The 23,597-nt window shown below is 51.4% G+C and overlaps 1 protein-coding gene across 3 annotated transcripts in view; it reads right to left on the bottom strand.

Annotated features, from left to right (window-relative positions):
• Positions 1-2,544: 2,544 nt before the first annotated feature.
• SCARA3 (scavenger receptor class A member 3) overlaps positions 2,545-23,597 on the bottom strand; it is a 38,813-nt gene continuing 17,760 nt past the window's right edge. For 2 of the 3 annotated variants that reach the window (XM_062213230.1, XM_062213228.1), the window contains exons 2-6: positions 22,678-22,776; positions 21,431-21,550; positions 16,675-16,773; positions 14,691-15,734; positions 2,545-4,261 (exon numbers count right to left, since the gene is read on the bottom strand). In XM_062213230.1, coding sequence (XP_062069214.1) covers positions 3,810-4,261; positions 14,691-15,734; positions 16,675-16,773; positions 21,431-21,550; positions 22,678-22,776 — 1,814 coding nt within the window. In that variant the 3' untranslated portion in view covers positions 2,545-3,809. Of the gene's footprint in view, positions 4,262-14,690; positions 15,794-16,674; positions 16,774-21,430; positions 21,551-22,677; positions 22,777-23,597 lie in introns of those variants that run through there. The other variant, XM_062213229.1, reaches the window with a different exon arrangement.

Raw genomic sequence — 23,597 nt, 5'->3', positions numbered from 1 at the left:
CAAGAAGACCTGGCCTTATAAGACTGGCATTCAATGTCGCCATGTGAGGACCCAGCAAGAAGGTAGCTAAGGGTAAACCAGGAAGAGCTAGCCCTTGGTCTTGAACTTTCCAGCCTAACAGCTGTCAGCAAAGAAACTTGTGTTGCACCAGTCATGCAATCGGTGGTGACAGAGCAGACTGGTCACCCGGGAGTCGGCCAAGTGCTTGCCATCAGCAACTTCAAGGGCAGGCAGGCAGGCAATAAAACCACAGAATGGTTCGGTGGTTTGCCCAAGGCTGAGTTGCAACCTTTATGTCTAAAAACTCAGTATCTCTGTGACTTTGTGCAATTGATTAATCTCTCCAAACCTCAGCTTCCACTTCTGAAAAGCGGTGATGATAATACAGCTGCGTAAGTTGAGGTGCGGATTAAATGAGCTACTCAAAGAACAGTACTCACAGCCAGTATCATGCCACACAGTAACCGCCCTCCAGGGGGGTCGGCTAGTACTGCTGTTATTCTCTTATTCCTAAATTGCCCACCACAGATTTCACTGCCAGTTTCACCTGCAGTTATTCTAGCTCTCATGTCTCCAATTTTACCACGCATCCCCCCCTTTCCCTCTACGGTCACGGCTCATTGGATTGGGGTAGACCCTTGACCCAAGGGTCTCGTCCTCAGATCGCTGTGTTAACAATTGGGAATTGGCTGAGGTCACAGGTGGTGAGTGGTGGCCCCAAGGCCTTGCACAAGCAGAAGGTGCTGATCAGGAGAAAGGTGACAAAGAGGCACGGCGGCGGGGAGAGCTCCGTGGCCCCCGAGACACAGAAGAGAGAGCTGCCCATGGAACAGAGGAAGGAGAGCAGTTTTGGGATGCTGCAGCTTTCCACACCCCGCAGCCCTGAGGCGCAGGCCGATGTCATTTCCTGTCGCCCTGCTTTCCCCTGCTGCATCCCTATCGTGAATGCCGCCACCCGGTCTCCTTGCTCGATGGGACTTCTGTGATCACACGGGTGGCCTTCATTGTGTCTGCTTCCACCCCCTCCCTTACATCCAGCGGGTCCCCCAGTCCACACAGCCAGGGGCTAGTTGTGGCAATTTTGGGTGATACACGAGTTTTTGTCTTTGCTTGTATGATCTCAAATCTATTGGTTTTGATCCAGGTAGCCCTGACTCACATTCCAGTCCCAAAGAGCCCTCGGAATTGATCCCGGATGTCACTTTTCTGGATTTTGACTTCCGGACGTTTGGCTTTTCCTTCTGCTGGCCTGGCTTAGCTGTCCGTCGCCCTGGACTGGGAGCAGTCAGTTTCATGCAGTTTGTTTGGGGCCCCAGACTCTGAACCACCACCCAAGGGCCACCCTCCTTGACCTGCCCAGCTTCCCCTGTCAGACTTGCCCAGGACTCCAACCTCCTGGTCTGCTTCCTGCCCGGCTGTGGGTGGAACACCAGCTTTTACTGCGTGCTGCTCTCCCCTAGGAGAGGTTGGTCTCCAAAGGGGGGCTCCAGGTCTCATTCAGCCTGTAGTCTCACAGCACCTAATGCATCGCCCCACACATCTCAGCAGCTGGGGGGAGGAGGGACTTCATGACACACACTAAATGGCTGAGGAAGTGGCCAGGCCCCTCTACCAACGTCTCATTTGCCCCATCCTCATTATTCTATGCTTTGCTCTCTTCCTCTACTATGTCTCTCCCTCCTCTCCCCATATGAAGCAGACCAGGGCCCAGGGCTTGTACAAGTGAGCTAAGTATATCTTAAAAGTCTTTCTGGAGGAACCGGCGCTGTGGCACAGAGGGTCCCGGCCTACAGTGCCAGCATCCCATATGGGTGCCGGTTCAAGTCCTAGCTGCTCCACTTCTAATCCAGCTCCCCCTAATGCACCTGGGAAAGCAGTGGAAGATGGCTCAAGTCTTAGGGCCCCTGCACCTATGTGGGAGACCCAGAGGAAGCTACTGGCTTTGGATTGGCTCAGCTCCAGCTATTACAGCCATTGAGGGAGTGAACCAGCGCATGGAAGACCTTTCTCTCTCTCTGTAACTCTGTGTTTCAAATATCTAAATATATCCTTTAAAAAAATCATTCCATAAAAAAAAGTCTGTCTGGAGCAGGCTCAGACTGATTCCCAGGGGACCCAGCTGTCTGTCCCTGTAGACCCACTGAGCCAGGCCCTTGGGGGGATGGACCTGGCCGGGTCTCTTCCCTCTTTCCTGTTCTGTCTCCTGGTCTCAGAGACAAAGAGGGAGGCAGGAGGTATCCCTTAGGGGGACCCAGGCCTGTTACCTTCTCCACTCTCGTTTCAGTCAAGGAGCTACAGGGCCTCGCTGGGAGCCTCATGGGGCTCGTGGTCGGCGAGCCCCTCGGAAGCCCGGGGTCCTTGGCCTTGCGGTGAGTGACTGCAGGCCGACTCCTGGCAGAGCTCTGTGTTTCTGGGTTTAGACTCAGCCTCCACAGCAGGACTGAGCCTCCAGGGGACCCTGGTCACTGCTTCCCCTTCAAAGGGCAACACCCGTGGAGCCCTGAAGGCACCACCCTGGGCAGAAAGGACTAGAAGACACCTCCCTCCTGGAAACAGCTCTTTACTGAGTCGGTAATACTATGTCGCATGATATTATTGTGTGTAGACTGGAGAATTAGGCCGCAGGGGGAGGGGCAGGGAGTGCAAACCAGTTGCACATCCGTGACAGGAAGGTGGCAGAGAGGCTTTGAACGGGGAAAGGGCTGGTCTCTGAGTCAGTGTTGGGGAGGAGATGGCTCCGTGCCTCCATCCCAGGGGTGAGCTTCCCGTGGAGGGTGGCCAGTGGGAGGCCTGCAGCCTGCCAGAGTACGTTCCCAGCACCAGTGTGCGGCAGAGGTCTGGGGAGAGGCAGGGGGTGATGTCGAAGTGAGCTTCCTGTGGCTGCGCAGGCTCTTGGCACGCCTAGCCCAGCTTGCTGCTCCTTCAGAGAAGGTGTGGTGAGGTCCGTAGGCGGCTGTGGGCAACAGGAGAGCTGCCCTGGTCCCCGGGCCTGCCTTCCTGTAGTCTGGTGGTCTCCTGTTGGGGAGGCAGCAAGGGAGGCCTTTGCAGGGAGAACCTCCAGGCTCCCTTCTGCTTCCTGCTTCTGCAGCCTTCCCTGGTGCCAGGCATCACTGTGGCAGAATGTTCCAGAACCTGAGAGTCTCCCTGGGTTGATGACACTCCTGCATGGATTCTTCTTGGGCCACTCCTGAGATGCAGAAGCAAGGAGGAAGCGAGACATTTTCTGGACACATGAAAAAGAAACTGTTGGCTGTGTCCAGGGCCCTGTGGGCAGGATGAAAACACCAGATCCGGCAGAGTCCCACTGCCTATGTGAGGTGGGGCAGCTCCCTGAGGGCTCTGTTCCCACAACTGTGGGGAGGGTCTTGCAGATGCCAAGCTCACCTTGACCTTGGAACTATAACTCTCAGGTTCCACCCTGCAAGGTTTTCTCAACCTTGGGGAGCCCCAGGTCGGGATGGGTGTGGCGATGCTGGCACCATTCAGAGACAGATTCCCGAGGTAGCCACCTCCCTGGCAGGCTCAGTCACAGGACAGGGGGTCATCGGCCCTCTCCTCCTGCCCAGCCAGGGAAACCCAGTTGGCCCCCTGGCCAGCAGGGAAATGTGCGTGCATGTGTGTGTGTGCGTGTGTGCATGTGTAGGGGGCACTTTCCTATGGTAGCATCACTATGCGTGAGCCCAAAGCTGCAGGATCAGCCCTGGGGGACCCCTCTAGCTGTCTGTAGGTGAGGGGTGAGGCTTTCTGGGGAGCTCGCGTTGCCCTGAGCTGTTCCCCTTCGATGTGGCAATGTCTGGGTGCAGACCTCCTCAGTAGGGGCTCTGGCTTCCTGGGGGGCCTGGGGGCCCGGGGAGGCCGGGGGGACCCTGGATCCCTGGCTCGCCCTTGGGTCCTGTGGCCCCCCGCTGGCCTGGTGACCCTGTCTTCCCTGCGATCCCTGGCTTTCCTTGAGGCCCCGAGGGCCCCGGAGACCCTGGGGGTCCCTCTGGCCCTGGGGGCCCCACATCCCCTTTGGGGCCTGGCTGTCCCCTTAGCCCTCCAGTCCCAAAGCTGCCTTTTGAGCCTTTGAGGCCTGGAAAACCTCGAGGACCAACTGGTCCCCTTTCTCCCACGGGTCCTGCCTCCCCAGGCTGCCCCTGAGGCCCCTGGGGTCCAGGGGGCCCCAAGCCACCAGTGTCTCCCTTGGGTCCTCTGCTGCCAGCAGGCCCTTTCACGCCCATGTCTCCTTTGAGTCCTCTTGGTCCTGGGGGGCCGGGGGCACCTAGGATGAAAGAGAAGAGGGGAGGAGTCAGTCAGCGCAGGGCAGCCCTCCCAAGGTTCGCCCATGGACACGGCGGGCACAGCACCAGCCTGGGCGTCAGGCAGAAGAACCCAGGTGGGCTTCTCCGGGGAAGGGGTTCAGAATGCCAGGAGCTGACAGCCCTCCAAGTTGCTACTTCCAGTTCTGCGACACCAGGGTCCTTTTGTGCTGGCGGCTGACACCCTCTGCTCCCGAGCTCCCCATCTTCTGCTGTGTCCCTCCTGTGTCCCTTCCTGGAGTGTTTCTCACAGTGGGACAGAGGCGGTGGACACCATCCCCCATTATGACCTAAACTGGAAACCAGAACCCAGCCGGTCAGGCCCTCCAGAGCCAATGAAAACCTTCCGGTCCCTTCCCTGCCAGCCCATGCCCACCTCCTGCCATGGGGATGTGGCTCTGCAGCGGCTCAGTGGCTCACCAGCAGCAGAGGCTAAGGTTTCGTGGTTGGAGTGGTGAGGAGGTGGGAGCTGGGGGCAGCGGCCAGCAGGTGTTGGCAGCAGCCTGGCCTCAGAGAAACCAGGAGGCAGGACCTACCCGTTGGTCCCCAGTGGGCTGCTAACAGGGTGGCAGCCAGAATGACAGGCACAGGCGGCTGCCCACGCAGGCGCTGCCTCCCCCAGCCTGGCACGCCTTGCTGGGAACTGGCAAAGTCCCAGCGTCTGTCTTCACTCTGACTCGCTCCTGGCACCCGGGGCCGGCTGAGGTTTAGAAAAGCAGAGAGCCATTCAGAGGCAGAGGGGCCCTGCGAGGCTGTGTGGGTGGTGGAGCAACACTGGGCAAGTCTCCCCAGAACTCAGGTTTCAGCTGGGAGTTGCATTTAACACAACGGAGACACACGATCGAATAGCACTTAACACACACTGCTGAGTTGCATTTAACACAACGGAGGGTGCGACGGAGTTGCACGTAACCGCTTCCAAGGGCCTGTGGCCCCAGACTCCTGGGCCTGCTGCTATTCTCCCGCCCGGGCTGGCCAGGCACTCTGGCCCTGCCCCACCCTGCCCCTTGCTGGCAGCCTCTTTGGGAGCCATAGTGCCCCAGCTCCTCTGCCTCACTCGACATGGAGGACTTTCATCCTAGCCAGGATGCCCCGCACTGCCCCCAGGCCGGCTGACGTCCCCTGCTTTCTCCCTGGGACCTTCCTAGGCCACCATCTTTGGCGGTTGACCTCCCGTCCTTGGCCCCAAGGAACCAAGCAGCTGGCTGTGAGCATTGCCGAGGGGACAGAAGGGTCTGCTCTTTCCCATTCCGGCCCGCCCCTCCAGCTCCTCTTTCCCAGACAGTTCGGGGGCATCTTTCCTTGCACGGGAAGACGCCCACCTGCTCAGAGTGCGCAGAGGCCTCGGTCACAGCGTCTGCTTTAGGGCCTGGGGACCGCAGCTACTCAGTCCCGAGTCCCTCACTGATGGTGCTGTGGTCGGGCAGGAGACGTCTGTCACCATTGTCAACTGAGGGTCTACTACGTCCCCAGCACTGAGGTCACTGCCTGCCCCCTGCAGCCCACCAACCACGATGCAGAGGGTGGCGACTTGCCAAGGTCACCAACAGTCGGGGGGTAGGGAGGTGGGGATCAGGATTCCAACCCAGGCCAGAGAGGCTCAGAGATCCAGGCTCCTTCCCCTGGCTCCTGCTGCCTCTGCCCCTCGGACACTGAGCCACACCCCCCCCCCCAGCCTCCTACTGTCAGGGTGCTGTCTGCAGAGTGCTGAGGGGGCCCTGGAGAGTGGAAACACTGGCTTCCTCAGGGGAGCAGGGCCCCAGCTGCCCCTTGGGCCAGCCACGAGTCATGCTGTGGGAGAAGCCAGCCAGCGGGGCTGGGGATGCCCAAAGGCCAAGCTGACAAGGATGGTTGAGTGGTTAGCGTAAGAGGAAGGGACATGACAGAGGCAGCCCGAGGCCCTCTCCAGGACAGGGTGCCAAGGACCCAGACAGCAATGAGTCAGTGGCATCGGGCAGAGCTGAAGGCAGAGAGAGGCAGGGAGGACTAGCTGCTGCATGGAGCAGAGGTGGGACACTGCCGGCCAAGGAGGAAATGCCAGATGTGGTGGCCGCGGTGCGAGCTGGGAGGGGACCAGAGCAGCCTGTGGCCCCAGGGAGGCTCATAATTACTGAGGAAGCCACAGGCTGTAATTGGGCTCTCAGGGCCATTAGGGCCGGCCACAAATGACTGCATGTCTGGGACGAGGAGGGTGGTCTGCTCTGGGGCCTGCACTCAGGTTGGGGGTGGGGTGTGCTGGGCAGATGGGCCCATTTTCTCAGGGCACAGGTGGGAGGGTGCATGGGCATAGGAGGTGCCTCTGTCGACCTCACAGTCAGAGGCAACCTGCCAGCTTCCCAGGGTAGAAGGACACGGAAATGGAACGGGTGCCTCTTGAGGGACCGGCATGGTGCCATGGGAGACACAGTGACCTGTATACCAGGGGCCCTGGGTTTGAGTCCCGGCTCTGGTATTGTGTGCTCAGGCTCCCCTCTGTTTCGTGAGAATCTGGCCCAGATTAGGGACTCTCCGTCTTGCCTGTGGTCACCAGAGGAGCACTGAACAAATGCCACAGGACTTCCGTTTCTTCTTCAGCCTTATAGCAGGCTAAACCTCCCACTGAGAACAACCAGGATCCTTAGAGAAAAACCAAAACATCTTTCTGAAGGTTTGGAGAGGCACCAAGGGCCGAGATCCCAGGGAGAAGGGGACTCGTGGAAGGCAGCCCAACACCCTCTGCTGCTTTTCCTCTCAAGGCATTTGTGGACTGGTAATTGGTCTGGGCAGAGAGCTGAGAGGCCAAACAAAGGCTGCAGCTCTTAGGCTGGGAAACCAAGCAGAGTTCTCAGCAGCTTTGCAGGGCTGGGTAGAGAAAACACCCTTCCCTGCCACCTCCCTGGGTGGTTTCCTTGCCTTGAACAAGAGAAGGGCAGGGCAGCCTCTACTTCCTGGTATTAGTGTATACACTTGTCAACATGCTGTGTGTGGGAGCAGGACGGAGGGGGTCCTTATGGAAGCCCATGTATGTGAAGTGAGTCCCTCCATATCTTGCTTTCTTGCCCATCTTCAGCTTCCACCCCTTTGTTCACAGTCTCACTTATTCATTCACGGAGCAAACATGTCTTGAGTATCTTCTAAGGGGCAACACTCTACTAGGTATGTGATGTGTAAAACAAGGAGTCTTTCCCACCAAGCATTTGAGCTTCATGATAATCCCTTGGACGGGATGCCCCTTTATCATTTACAACAATTTGTTCACATTGTTCCCACTCATCCTCACCTCTATGCTTGGACTATAAGAAAGCAGATATTAATATTCCTATTTGCAGGTGAGGAACTGAAGTTCAAAGCTGCCAAGACCCTGCCCCAAGTAACTAAGCTAAAAAGTGGTGATGGTTTTTGTATCTCATTCCCAAATGATAGTCATAGCATAAACACTGTCTAGCATAGACACAGAAATTATCGTGCAGAGTAGTGAGAGAGAAGTAGTCTATGAGGGAGGAGAACACTGTGGGAGCACTACAGGGTTTCTGTTGAGTAAATGAAGACTTAGGGTTCATCAGAGCTGGACGAGGGCTCAGAGAGCAGCTAGTCTCACCCCTCATTTAAAGATGAAAGGAAGCAGAGATCCAGGAAGATGAAGAGATTCTGCCTAAAGACCCAGAGAAAATTAGAAGCCAGGCTCCTCTCCTGTGCAGTTTCAGAGTTCCAAGTCTTCAATCAGTACTTGGCCGTGGCTGCTCTGTCCTTCTCCCTTTATTCCAGACAACAGCTCAGTTTCAACCAGGGGGAGATCTCGTTGGCAGCCCCAGCGCCAGAGCTGCCAGCACCTGTCAGCACCTGCCTGTGGAGTGAGTGACAAGGGCCCTGGAGGAAGGGATATGCACTGTGCTCTCTTTCAGTGTGAGATTTTACATAAGGTGGCTTTAATGACCAGGAGGAACGTTGGCAACAGACACAATGTGAAAAGGTGTGGAGGCCAAACCAAGGGTCACATGTCCATCCAACAGATGTCCCACCTCGCTTTGTGAACTATATCGCAATTAGGACAACAGCAAACTTAAATTCTAGACTGTTAACACTTAGCGTGGTTCTCCAGCCAACATTTCCGGTCATATCTCTATCTGCCTCACACCCCACACCTCAGCAGAGAATGTGCTTTTGGTTATCTGCATGTTCTTGTTCTCAGTGTCTCCTTTCCTGGGTAGGCTCTGGCTGTGTGCATTTCAGAGTCATGACGAGGGGTTAAGATGTTAAATCATAGCGTGACCTTGTGCTCATGCCTTAAGCACCCTCCCCACCACCTCAGGTCACCTTCCTATAAAACAGTGACCTCAACATCTGTACGATGCTACCTTTTCTACTGTACAAGGGTTGTTGGGAAATACTGAAATGAAACAAAGTGTATGAATGGGATTTGCCATTAGGGAAGTTTTAGATTTCCCTTGCTCTTAGGTTGAACTCAAGAAAACCATAACACGGGCAGACGATGAACCACAGAACTATCTACCACTGGAACATTGCAACATAGAGCTCCCACAGATGCATATTTTAGGTGAAACACTGTAGGAAAATTTTGGTTACCATGGAAATACTCGTGACAAGGCTTAGTTGCAAAAATAAAATATAACAACAAGCAAACAGGATCTCCTCCTATATATGTGACCAATAAAGAGAAAAAACAGCCCTAGTTCAGTGATATAAAGTGAAATTTAAAATGCAGTTGACATGGGTATGGGGCTAAAGGGTCAAAGAGAACCAGAGAATCAGAGAGGCTGATTCCAAGTCTGAATTCTGAGAACACAGTTGTCTGGATCGTGGGGGCTCTCAGATCTTCCTCTTAGAGCTCCCTGGGTGATCGGGCCAGGTGTTTGGGCCCCCAACAGAGACACTGGTTCTAGAACTGCCACATCTCAGTGGCTGCTTATCTTAGTCTCCAGAATGAAGATCTCTTAAGTTTTCAGGTTTAACATTCTCCCCACGTAGACACACTCTTGCTGGGGAAGAGTACAGGGAACCATCAGTTTCCTGGGGTGAAGAAATCCAGCTTAGGAGACTTTGGGATCCTTTTCTAGTAAAAACACAAAGCCGCCTATGGAAAGACAGGGAATACACTGCTAAGGAGGACTAGGACGGAAAGGTAATGGTGTTTGTTGTGGGTTGAGTTTTGTCCCCCAAAACTGTTGAAGTTCTAGCCCCAAGTATCTCAGAATATACCTAGTTAGGAGAACAGTCAGTTAAAATAGGGTCATTAGGACGGACCCTCACCCAGTTGGACTGGCATCCTCATCAAGAGGGGAAATTTGGACACTGAGACACATGGGGAGGACGATGTGAAGAGACACAGGAAGAAGACGGTGCCCGCAGGAGAAACAAACCCTGCTGAGCCCTTGACCTTGGACTTCCAGCCTCCTGGACTCCCAGGAAATACAGTTCTATTGCGTAAGCCTCGCAGTCTGGGTGCTGCGCTGCGGCAGCCCTGGAAGACCCATCTGGTGGCTAAGAAGAAAATAAGCAGAAGCAGAAGCCACACAGCGTTTCCTGTTGATTACAAGAGTGGGTCAGACAAACCCACTTTTGACAGAGAATCGAAGCCTAAGTTGGGAGTGGAGTTGCCCCGGGGAGGAAGAGGTCGGTCCCTGGCTGGGATTTAGTAGGTGAGCACAGGGGCTGGCTATAGGAGCCGCCCTGGCAGCCCACACCCTCACTGAGGAGCACACCACATTCACTCACGTGCTTTCAGAGCAATGAGGCTGTGCGTGACTTTGGCGCAGTTCTCAAGGCAGCTTGGACCGTGCCTGTTCCTTACCAGCTGCATAGCTCAGGGAATCAGGAAGGGTTCTCAACAACTTGGTTGGATGACTGAAGTATGGATCAAAAAGCAACCCATAGTAAGTGAGTTAGAAATGTGAGAATTGCCTTGGATTATGAAGAGGAAGGGATTCAAAGACTTATGGCGACTGGAATGCCAGAGCAGACTGGTCACTGGTGACCTCTTCAGCCACCCTGGCAGGGTACAGAAGACGCACCTTTCACCATGACTTTGAGGAATAAGTTTGTGAGGGGAGCCCTGGCATCCTGGGGGGGACCACATGGTTGTTCTTCTCTGTAGGCCAGACCTTACAGTGGGGACTGCTCTCACTGATGGGGGAAACTAAATCGCAGTGAAAGCAACTGGGCCCTGGGGGGCAGCCCTAAGTGGTGGCAACGGCAGGTGGGTGTGCTTACCATAAGGGACAGCTGAGTGAGAGCAGCAATCAAAACAGTTTGCCTGCCAAGGCCTGTGGCCCTGGCTGATTTACCATGGTGTTCCTCAACGTGAAATAGATAGGGAGCCTACCAAATTCTTACTTGATCTGTATAAACAGAGAGGTTCTAGGTAACAAAAATCTAAACTTGAATCATAAAAAGACAACCATGCCCCTCAGTCAATTCCCAAACCTGAGTCAGTTTATAGAACCAGAACCCTGGAATGAAGGGGAGACAGAATCCTCCTGAGAAAAGACTCCAATGAATGGCGTTAATATTTATAATGTTAACCTGACAGCTTACCCAAAGGAACATGCAGTCTTTTATTAATTAGAGTATACATTGGAGAAAGGAAATTAATCAGAACTTTTGGGGACCAGTGGACCTGGATCTGAACTGATTCTCATTCTAGGAGACCTAAAACATCACTGTGGCCCTCCAGTTATCAGTAGGGGCTTATGGAGGTCAGATGGTCAATGGAGCTTAGCTCAGCTACAACTCACAGCAGATCCAGTGGGTCCCTGAACCCATGTTGTGGTTATTCCTCCAGTACGAGTGCATAATTGGAACAGATACCCTTCGCAGTTGGTACAACCTCCATGTTGGTTTCCAGACCTGTGGAGTGAGGGCTATTATGATGGGAAAGGCCAACTGGAAGCCACACTTAGGAACACAGTAAACCAAAGCAATCCTGCACCACCAGGGGCAGATTAGTGCTACCTCAGGGACTTGAAAGATGCAGGGGTGGTGATGCCCACCACATCCCCACTCAGATCGCCCATGTGGCTGGTGGACACATGATTGAATCTTGAAGAATGATGGTGGATTATTAGAAGCTTAACGAGATAGTGACTCCAACCGTAGCTGCTGTTTCATTGCTTGGGCAAATTAAGATATTCCCTGGGATCTGGTTTGCAGCTATTGATCAGTAAATGTTTTTATTGCCATACCTGTCACTAAAGACTGCCGGGAGCCATCTGCTGCAGGCCGGCAAGGCTGAAATGCACCCTGACTGCCCTTGCTCAGAGGAATGGCCATTCTTGAGCCTTACGTCGTAATGTCACCCCCAGAGCTCTTGATCACTTTCCTCTTCCCCAGGCTATCACACTGAGCTATTACATGGATTACATTATGCTGATTGCACCTGATGAGCAAGAAGTAGCAACCATGAACTTACTGGTAGGAAAGGTATCTGTCAGAAGGTGGGAGATAAGTCTGATGAAAGGTAGCACGGGCACATCATGATGTCCTTCCTAAGGTGAAGGACAGGTGGCTGCAGCCAGCCCAAAGGAGGTGCAATACCTGGTTTTACTTGGCCTTAATAGAGACCTAAGCCAGCCATTATGAACTGGATGCTAGCTGACACACAAAGCATCAATTTGGGCATATACAGTAGTACTCCATCATCAAATGAAAGTGGATATATATGTGATAGGGCCTGAGCAGGCCTTGAAGGCACAAGTATATGAAGAAGTGGCCCAAATGTCCATAGTCCTCACTCTTATTATGCTATCTTTTCTTTCCCAGCTTCTACCTAGAGCCTCATGAAAAGCTGACAGGGGAAGAGAAAAGTTGGATCTGGTTTACAGATGGCTTGGCACCATATGCAGGCACCACACAAAGTGGACACCTGCAGTGCCACAGCCCTTTTCTGTGACATCAGTGGTGTAGCAAATGCTAGTGGGGAGAAGTCTGGGCAATGCACTTGGCTTTTCACTTGCTCTGGAAGGAGAAATGATCATTAGTGATATTATATACTGACTCATGGACTGTGGCCATGGTTTGGATGGTCAGGGACTTGGAAGGAACACGACTGGAAAAGTGGTGACAAAGAATTCTGGGCAAGAAGTATAGGGATAGATCTCCACGAATGGGTGAAAATTGTGGAGATATCTGTGTATCATATGAATGCTCACCCAAGGATGACCTCAACAGAGAAGGATTTTAACATTCAAGTGGCTAGGATGGCCAGTTCTGTGGATACTAGTCAGCCTACTCTCTCAACCACTCGTGTCATTGCCTATGGTCTTATGAATAAAGTGGCCACACTGGCAGGGATGGAGGTTATGCATGGTCTTGGTAAGAGGGACTTTCACTTTACGAGGCTGACCTGGCTGTGGCCACTGCCATTGTCTAATCTGCCAATAGCAAAGATGAATTCTGAGTCCCTGATACAGACCATTCCCTGGGGAGCACAGCCAGCTACCTGGTGGCAGGTTGATTACACCAGACCACTTCCATCATGGAAGGACCAGCATTTTGTTCTTGCTGGAATAGACTTTATTCTGGATATGGGTTTGCCTTTCCTGCATGAAATGCTGCTGTCAAAACTACCATCTGTGAGTTGATAGATTCCCTAATCCACAGTCATGGCATTCACACAACATAACGTCTGATAAAGGATCTCATTTCACAGTGAAGGGTGTGAGGCGAAGGCCCCATACTCATGAAATTTACTGGTCTTACTATGCTCTCCCCCAAACTAAAGCCACTGGCTTAGTAGAATGGTGGGGTGTCCTTTTGAAGACCCAGTTATAGCACCAGCTAGTTGGCAATACCTTGTGTGGCTGGGTCAAGGTTCTCCAGCAGGTTGTAAATACTCTTAATCAGTGTCCAACACATGGCATTCTTTCCTCAGCTGCCAAGATTCACAGGTTCAAGAATCAAGGGGCAGTAATTAAGACTGCTGCCCGGCCACTTTGGGCTCCTCATGCCTCTGAATCCACAGGCAAAGAAAAGAGTTACTGTGTTGATGTGGGTGATCGATCCTGATGATCAAGGACATATGGTGCTGCTACTCTAGAAAGAGGTGAGGAGAATATGCCTGGAATACAGGAACTCACTCAGGTTGTCTCTTAGTATTATCATGCGTGGTGATGAAGATCAATGGAAAACTTCATTAACTCAATCCAGGTATGAATAATAATGGCCCAGACACTTAAGGAATAAAGGTGTGGATCATCCCACCTGGTAAAGAAACACAACCAGCTGAGCTGCTTTTATTGGAGGCAAAGATGCTGGAAGAGGTAGTTATAAATGCCAGCATGGGCCCAGTTACAGAAATGAGGACCATAATTGTGATAAATATTTCATGACTGTGAATATACTCTTTATTCTCTTATGAATATATCTATGTATATTGCAACTAACTTTGCTTGCTTTCATTTCTTGTTCTCTTATGTGTAGCATAGATGTGTTGCCTTTATATCACAGCATTTAAATATTGTTAACTTTACATCAAAATATTTAAGTTATGAGATATAAGGGGAAGAATACAAATCACTCCAGGACTTTAACTCCTCTTCTGGGGAAAAAATTATTACATTCTCGGTTGTACACAGGGTAGTTGTATCATGTTAGGAGGACTTGTGAGCTGGTCATTGTCTATTTAGACATTAAGTATGGTTTAGGAAGATGTGTATGGGTGCCAAGTTGACAAAGGGTAGAGCTGTGATGGTTAATTTTGTGTGACAACTTGACTGGACAACAGGGTGCCCAGCTAGTTGGAAAACACTATACTGAACATGTTTGTGAGGGTGTTTTGATTCAGTTAAGATTTAAGTTGATAGATTAAGTAAGACAGATAGCCCTTCTTATAGTGGGTGGACTCATCCAATCAGGTGAAGTCCTCAACAGAACAAAATGTCTGACCTTCTCCTGAATACGAGAGAAATTCTTCCTGCCTGATGCTCTTTGAACTGGAACACCAGATCTGCCGACTTTGGACTTGCCAGCTTTCATAACTATAGGAGAGGATTCTTTATAATACCTTTCTGTCAGTCTATCTGTCTACACACCATAGCTTCTGTTTCTCTCGAGGACCATGATGAACCCAGGAGGCCACATGGGGGCTGGGAGGAGAGCAGAGCATCAGAGTGATGGGCCTGGGACGGGCAGATGGTTGGATGGCTGAGAGCAGTGAGTGGGAAAGGAGAAAGCTGGAGGAGACAGAAATTCAAAAACACAGGTCTATCTGTCTATGTGGGCCCAATGAAGCGTATCTCCATGTGAAAATTCAGATTTGATCGCCAAAGTTAGAAACCATACACTATGGCTTCTAAGGATGTTCCCTCTGCTCACTACCCTAGGCGCTTGCTACAGGATCGTATTAGCCTGCTAGGATCTCACCTTACACCAGCAGCCCTGCCTGGGTCCAACGCTTACCTCGTACGATGGTGACGTTGTGCAGGATTTCCCCGTGCCTCGTGTCCACGGCCTTCATCTCCTCCACGATCATGGAGAGGTTGCGGACGTTGAAGTCCAGCCGGGCGCTGAGCAGGCTGAAGCGCTCCCGGAGCAGGTCTGTGGCGCCCAGCATGAGGGAGACGGACTTGTTCAGGTAGTAGAGCTCCTCGGCGTGGGTGTGGAAGCCCAGTGTGCAGGAGAGCCGCACGTCATCCAGATACTTGAGCATGCTGTGCACGTGGTTGTCAGTGGCGTTGATGTTGGTGAAGATGGTGCCGATTTCTATCTCATGAGACGCCATGCGCCCTTCCAGGGACTCGAACCTCTCTACCGTGCGGTTCTGGGCATAGCGGGTATGGTACTGGAGGTCATGCATGTTCTCCTCGTGGTCATCCAGGAAGGACGAGATGTTATCCAGCTGCAGCTGCAAGCCCATGACCTGAAGAACCAGGTCGTGCATGCTCTCGGCATTCTGGCTGATGCGCTGAGAGGAGGCCCCCAGCGTGGCTTGGATGTTCTTGACCACTTCTCCGGTCTTGGCGGAGGTGGTGCGCAGGCTGCTGAAGAGCCGGGTGTAGTTCTGCCAGTCGGTGACAATCTTCTGGAGGGTCAGGGTCTCCTCGTCTGTCTTCCGCTGTATGCCGTGGATCCACTCGGAAGTCTGCCCCACGGTGAAGTTGATCTGGTGCACTGCGGCCTTGACGTCATAGCAGTCCTGGGCGAGGTCCTTCAGAGAGAGGTCCAGGCCAGCTGTGGTGGCCTGCCAGCCTCTCAGCTGCGCCAGGAAGAGCCCCAGAGACTGGTTGACCTGGTGGATGGAGAAGGAACAGCTGCCCATCTCCTGGGAGATCTGACTGCTGGTGGTGGACAGCAGTTCCTGGGCCTGGGAGGTCTGGTCCAGCTGCACCTCCTGGGCCAGGAGCATCTTCTGAAGCCCCTCTAGTTCCTCCTGCAGTTTCCGGATCTCTTTCCCCAGCTGCCCAGCCTCATGGCAGAAGGAGCAGTTGTTCAGGGCTTTTGGATCTTCCGGAGAGAGGGAAAACATTTTGAGTTGCTGAAGGATCAGGGGACAGTGGTTGTGTCTTTAAATAAAACACGTCAGAGCATGATGAATTGGCAAGTGGCTTCCCAACTCTGCTTTCTTTCCTAAGTCCTGCTATGGAATCCTTCTCGGGAAAGCCTTGCCATCTCTACAAAATCTCATTTTACCAAACGCCTTTATTGTGATCTGAGATGTAGGATTTAGGACACTTTTGCTATTCCCATGGCCAAATTCTAGAAACCACATCTCCATAACTTTTCTGAGATGGCCAAGCACCTCCCATTTATTCTTTATTTTAAAATTTCTCTGGATACTTTTACATCTGTTTTCTCACTTGACCCTCTCTGTAATAAACTTGTGGAGAGGGCGGCACAAAGATTTTCATGCTGTGACTCATGGGCAATGAGGCAGAGAGAAGTGACTTGCAAAGCTTTGCTCAGCTAGTTAGTGGCAGGTCAGGACTTTGTATCTGCATCAGACCACTTCTAAACCCTTGGATGATGGCTCCTTCTGTCTCCTCTCTCAGAACACTCCTGGGTAAAGCAGAAGACGAGCATCATGGGCTGCAGAGTGGCCTCATGCAGTGAGGACTAAGGGGCTGGCCTGTTAGAGGGCTTTGGAGGGTCTCAATGATCATTTGCAATGCGTGAGGATATTTTGGGAATGGACCGTCTTTGGCTTCCTTTTCTATCTGCACACTGGGTAGATGTGCACTCCACACAGAGCCACCTGCCCCAGTCCTGGATGGATGGTGCTCTGGCTGGCGAGGGAGGCAGGGAGCTGTGAGTGTGTCCTTGTGCCTGGAAGGCCGGTGAAGCCCGCCCTGCTCTGGGGCACCACGGCCCTGGGGGCCCCTTGCCCCGCCCCAGTGAATGCTGGCTTATGTCACAGTCATCAGCACAGCTAGACTCACACACTTACCCAGCCCCTGGAGATCTTCCTGCATGGACACAAGCTTCTTGTCATAGATGGACTGTGCCAAGGAGATGTCTTCTGAGAGAGAGTCCACTTTCCTGAAAACTGTAGGGGAAATATGGATAAGAAACTGGGCAGGGCCTTAGTCCACACAGTGGTCATCTGTTGGGAAGGCATTTCGATCAGGCCCTCTGCAGCCTACACCATTCGCTATCCTGCAGGAGGCGTCCCGATCGCAGAGGAGGGATGTGCCTCTGACAGCCAGAGTTCACTGCACATCCCTTTAAAAAAATAATAATTCTTAATCCTATCATCCAGAGATTGTGCCAAACATCTTCATGTATTTCCTTGAGCCTCTTTCACATTGACAGTCATTTTACAGCTACATAGATACAGACTTTTTTAGAAAAAAAAAAAAAAAAAAAAAAAAAGGAAATGGGGTCGGCATTGTGGTGTAGCACGTTAAGCCACTGCCTGCGATTCTGGAATCTCATATGGGCCAGCTGCTTTACTTCTTACTATTTTTTTTAAAAGATTTATTTATTTGAGAGGGAGAGTTACAGAGAGGCAGAAGCAGAGAGAGAGAGGTCTTCCATCTGCTGGCTCACTCCCCAAGTGGCCACAATGGCCAGGGGTACACTGATCTGAAGCCAGGAGCCAGGAGCTTCTTCCAGGTCTCCCACATGGGTGCAGGGGCCCAAGGACATGGGCCATCTTCTACTGCTTTCCTAGGCCTTAGCAGAGAGCTGGATCGGAAGTGGAGCAGCCAAGACTCAAACTGGTGCCCATATGGGATGCTGACACTACAGGTGGTGGCTTTTACCCATGACACCAAAGAACTGGCCCCACTGCTCCACTTTTGATCCAGCTCCCTGCCAGTGCACCTGGAAAGCAGTAGAAGATGGCCCAAATCTTGGGCCCCTGCCACCCATGTGGGAGACCCAGATGAGGTTCCTGGCTCCTGGCTGCAGCCTGGCCCAGCCCTGGCCATTGCAGCCATTTGGGGAATCAACCAGTGGCTGGAAGATCTCTCTCCCTGTCTCTCCCTGTCTGTAATTCTGCCAAGAAAAGAGAAGAGAAGAGAAGAGAAGAGAAGAGAAGAGAAGAGAAGGGGGGGGGGGGGAGGGGAAGGAAGGAAGGGAGGAAGAAAACAAAAGCAAAACTGGTATGTTCTAGGCATCTCATGTGTTTTCTTTTATCTTGCTTTATTGGAATCACATCATGGACATTTTCAACTGAGGATTACATCACTTTAAAACTACCTTTAGTGTTTCCATCAACTGTATATAAATGATACAATAATCATGTAAAAGTCTCCTATCACTGGGGATATCTGAAGTACCTCCTCTTCTGAGCTTATAAATCAAGCTTGACATATAAATGTCTGTTACACTTGATGCTAGAATAATACCTGCATGTGATGGTTGTGTGTATGATGATTCTCTTTGGAAAAATTGCTAAAAGTAGAATTATTGGGTCTGTGGGAATTGACATTTTTGAGTCCTTGATGCAAGTTGTCAAACTGCCCCCCAGGGAAGGTTATACCATTGTATCACACTCCATGAAGGGGCTCACAGTTACAGCACATCTCAGCAGCAGGACTCCTGGCTCTCTCTAACAGGTGCCTGGCTGGGCCTGGCAGGGGGAAGGGGGCTTAAGTTGGTCTGGGGATCAACAAGGTGTTTCCCAGAGATCTTCTGCAGGCGCTCAAGGTGGGGCCAGAGGGCTGGATAGTCCCAGATTTACCTCAAAATGTTAGATGACCAAGGCAAGTCAATTAACCTTTCTGCAGCACAACTTAATCATTTGTAAAATGAAAATGGGGAGATAGATGACTTCTAAGGCACTTCTCAGCTCCAAAATTCTGTGACTTCAAAGTATTTGGAACCTCTGTCCCCCAGTTAACACTGTTCTTCTCCGAACTGCCAAGAGATTTACTTAATCAGTAACAGTGATCCTTTGAGAGTGCCCAGGAATAGTTGTATGCTGTTCCATTAGACTAGCACTTTACGGCTTACAGTAGTTATTATTCCCTCTTATTAAGAGCCCATGTTTAGATGGAGGAAGAGGTTGAATGACTGTGCTTCCTGTTCTAATACTTCAAACATCCACCTTCAAGTCAGTCTCCAAGGACTCATTCATCCCATTCATTCGTAATAATATGTTAATTTGTTTAGCCATTTTCCTTATTCTTTATATCTAATTTTTTTCTCATCCTCTTAAAGTTGTTTTATAATACATACAATATAGGTAAGAAGTACACATATGTAACTTATAGAAAAGTAGATATATTTTGGAGATGTGAGCCAATGAATTTTTTTGCCTTGCCAATATTTTATTATAAACATTCTCAAACAAACAGAATAATCAAAAGACTCCTACGGTGAATCCCCATGGTCTATCACCTAGGTTTAATAATTACCATTTGCTATATTACCTTTATTTCCCATTTCTTTTATCCTTTTATCTATCCATCAATTCAACTGTTTTTTCTGGTGTATTTTAAATCATTTTTTTTACTGGTAGCCAAAAAAATTAATAAATCACTGCTCTAGATTAGTGGTTGGCAAATTATGGACTAAGCCCAATGTCTGCTTTATTGGAACATAACCTCCTCTTTTCATTTATATATTGCCTACAATTTTCACTCTACAATAGCAGAATTTGTTTGTAAAAAAAAAAATCACATGTGACCTGAAAAACCTAAAATACTAACTATTTGGTCTTAAAGAAAATATTTGCCAAATCTGCTCTAGATGATATGCTCCATGAAGGTAGAACTATGTTTATCTAGCAGCGTACTGCCCTTGGTCTACTATAGCTGTTGGCCCACAGCGTGCATGTGAGGAATACTTGATTAAATGAATGTAGTGGCTTTTCAACGTTCACTTGGAGGAAGACTAATTGTAACCAACTCTCTGGACTTCTGATCACAAAGCTTTGAGTAGGACTATTCACATACTCACAAACACACACACACACACACAAATATGTAGTCATTCATTCAACAAATATCATTGAGTACCTACCAGTCGGGGTCAGGTTGGTGCCATGTGGTTCTCAGGACTTGAGATACCCAAGCTGGAGGCAAACACTGAAACCCTAAAGGTCTCCCGTGATTGCCTATTCACTCCTCACCCCGAACCCTCAGCCCATTCACCCTGGATCTCATTCCCAATCATTTCATCTTCCCAGATGTGATTCCTCGTAGGTGGAATGGGGAGTCTCCCCACTGAAGGCCTGCTGAGAGGACTCATGGGCTTCACCCTGTCCGTCTTGTCTGGGCTGCTGGAGCTTTTAGGAAAGGCTCCACGTCCCTCGGTGCTGTGGGCTGAGGTCCTGGGGGGTTACCCAGGAATTTGATAAATTCTCCCAGGGCCAGGTTGCTAGTGTTGATCATGGATTGTGGCTCCTCCTCTCACGGCTGGGGATTTTGGTCATTTTTTGGAAAGACCAAGCTCTAAGAAGTATTTAGCAGAGACGGGTGGAGCCGAGCTGAATAGGGGTGAGGAGCTCGGGAAGTTCTGAAACGCGTGGTCCTCAGATCCGGTTGCACATTACAATGCCCTGAGGGGCTTCTCATAAACCCAGAGATGATTTAATTCATCTGGACTCTGCGTGTTTGGAGTGGGGGTGGGAGACTCTGGCACTGGGATTGTTAAATTCTCTCCAGGGATTCTAGTGTGCAGATAGGGAAGGGAGACAGTCCCTTCAATGATGACACATAATTGAACTCAGTGCTCCCAATACCTGGCACTTACCAGCGGTTGGCTTGGGCTGAGCTAATTCATGCCTTCAGGATTACTGGAAGAGGACTACAGTGTGATTCAAATCATTAACATGCTGGCCTGTTGCCTTCAAGCCAAGAAGGCTAGTTAATGGCTATCCCCAGTCAGGGCCAGGAACAGGTGCCCTTCTTAGCAAGGTGCTTATCCTCAGGGTGAGCAGGCCTCTCCCTTCTCCCACCCTGGCCCCTAATATTTAGTAGATTAGAACAAACAAACCTAGTTGAGCACAGATTTTCAAGGTTGGAAGCTAAGAGTTGAATGGAATTGCAGTGAGATACCAGGCCATTTGTTTCAGTCAGTTTACCATCAACTGAGCAGGAGAGGGTAGAAGCCACCCAACTATGACTGGGTCAGCTGCTCCAGCGTACAAAGCACAGCACTTGTGAGAGGCACCAGCCTTCAGCAGCGGGCTCACCTGCAGGCTCTGCTTTAGTAGCTCTGGGTGAGACCCAGGAATTTGCATTTTATGAAATCCTGGGAAGGATCTTAATGCAGGAGGGGATCTAATCTTACTTTGAAAACCTCTCAAATAGACCATGGAAGGGGCTTAGAAGACCCCTTCATCCAGTGATCTCAACACCGATGGTCAACAAAACCACCTGAAAGATACTTAGGTTAATTGAATTATGCAGGGTGAGGCCCCAGTGTCAATATTTCTTACACTTTTGAAAGGTCTCAGGTGACTCCAACTTGGCGCTGAAACCGAGAACAGCAAATCTAGTTCTATATCTTTCACCTCTAGGAAAACAGGGAGCCTGGATGGGAGAGTGTCTTGCTCAAAGCCACATCGCTCCTTCTGCATCAGAAATTAGGAGTTTTGATTAGGTAGTGAGATTCCTTAGCCAGAGGATGCTGGTTCTGGGCCTTGGGCTACAGATACCAAGTGTTGATCTTTGCAGGGGAGTTTTTTTTTTCTGCCAAAGCCCTGAGCAGACACTTCCCTGAAACCCAGGATGGGCGGGCCCTGGACTCACCCAGAGAGGCCAGCACAGCCACGGCCACGAGGAGCAGGGCCAGGAAGAGGTAAAGGATCCGCACCGATGTGTGCAGGGACAGGTTCTTCTGGCAGCGGCTGCAGCGGAGCCGGGGCTGGCCTGCGGGGGGGACAGGAGAGGGCAGTAGCTTAGGTCACGGCTCGGAGGAGGGGGAGGCTGGAGCTGAAGGGCCAAAGCTGCACTCCTGCTCTGACCTCCCTCATCACATCTCAAACCAGGCTCAGGAAGGACTTGTTCTCCACTGTCATTCTTTACCTAGCTTACCAACTTTCTCTATGTCCTACAGAGACACAGAGCAGGGAGGGGAGAGGCAGAGTCAGCATCTTCAATACCACTCCCTATCACTACCACCATTCAGCCCAGGGCGGGGGGCAGGGGACACCTCTTTCCTCTGTGATCAGCCCCATGGGCGGCCAACCTTTCTGCACCACTGGGTGACCAGTTGGTCCCAGCTTGCCCAGGAGCTGTCCTATGTTTTAGCACTGAAACTCTCCAGTCATGGCGAGTCCATCAGGCAAGGATGGTTCACAAAGACTGTCTCAGTTTGAAAACTGAAGTCCCACCTACATCCCCGGGGAACCAGAAGGTTGGTCAGCAGTTCCCAGCCACGCAGAGGATAAGCAGTTCTGGAAGGCAAGGCAATGATTTTGGTGCACCAGCTGGCCCAGTGGTAGGAAGGAAGAAGGGAGCCAGCTGTTGTTGGAAACCCGGGCAGGTGACCAACGCCCAAGGGGAATGCAATGATGGCCTGACTATGGAATTTTTTTAATGGGAACTCGACTTCAGCTGAATGTTATGAGCACCAGGAGAATTTAAAAATCCAGATGCCTGGCTTCCAGACCAAAAGCAGCCAGAATTTCTGAGGCCGGTCTCGGGCATCACTGGGTGGTTACGTATGGCCAAGATTGAAAACAACCATTGTAATCTATACTTAAAGCCCTACTCCAAGCAGCAGTTCAGGTGCATGGACTATGCTTCAAGGGACAGTCTGGGCCAGCTGGAAGGAAAAGGCCCTGGAGACAGATGGGCTTGTGTCAAACTTGGACGTGGTGTCTACGGCATAGCCGAGGGCCATGCACCTCTGCCCTTTGCCTTCAAGGAAACAGTAGAGAAAGGAGAGCCAGATTTTGAAGCCGTAGAGAGAGACATTCTCTCATGAGTTTGGGAGAGGAGCAGGGAGCTCTCAGCCCAGATTGGAAACCAGGGGCAGTGCCCAGGGCCCTTACCCTCCTGGGTGCAGGGAAAGGATGACATGTCCTCGTCTTCACCTGCCAGTTCCTCTTCGGTGACACACAACGCATCTCCGTCGCCACCTGCCGATCTCACTGTGAGGGAGTCAGAGCTGTCAGATCCAGGCTGGGACCCTGAGCCAGCCATGTCCCTCTCCAGCTGCCCCTAGAGTCCCTCCATCCCAAACCCTCACCCACCACGGGGTGCAAGTGAGACCACCTGAGCTCCAGGTGACCTGACTGTACATTGAGAAAGGGGGGATGGAGGTCGGAATCAGGTGCTGGAGGAACTGGGATGTCCCACTTATCAGGGAAGGGGATCTCTGTCTCCCACAGGCTGGAAGGTACACTCAGGTCAGCTCAGTGACCTAAGTGATCTGTGCCTCGCTCTGACCTCCGGGGCTGCCTGACGTGGCTCCAATCCTCCCACTTCCTGGGATCCGAAGGAGACTCCCTCCTCTCCAGGCACAAGGCTGGGTCTGGCCCAGCACAGTCCGCACCAAGACTCTGTGTCCAGCACAGCTGGAAGGCCATGGAGATAAGGAAGTAGGAGCTGGGGGAGCACATAGGATGGGCACAGACCCCTGTTTCCCATCGCCTCTCCCAGGACTTGCCAGGGTGTCAAAGGGCCATGGGAGAAGCACAGGTCTAAAGCTGATTCAGTGGTTGTTCCCTGAGATCATGCGGCCTCTAAATAAAATCTAAATGATGTATTCTCTCGTTCGAAAGACTGCTCTTGCTCCCCAGACACCTCACACCCCTCCTCTGGTAAGATCTGGCCTTATATGAACCATGAGGAAGAATGAGCCAAATCCCTCCAGGGGTGTTTGAGAAATATGAGATGGTCTGGAATGAGCGAACCAGGGCTTTTGTTCTGGGAAGTGGGGGTGCAAACTGAGGATGGGACCTAACTCTTG

The sequence above is a fragment of the Lepus europaeus genome, chromosome 16 (assembly GCF_033115175.1).
Source record: "Lepus europaeus isolate LE1 chromosome 16, mLepTim1.pri, whole genome shotgun sequence".
In the NCBI taxonomy this organism is placed as follows: Eukaryota; Metazoa; Chordata; class Mammalia; order Lagomorpha; family Leporidae; genus Lepus; species Lepus europaeus.
This window is presented reverse-complemented; position numbering and strand designations above follow the sequence as displayed.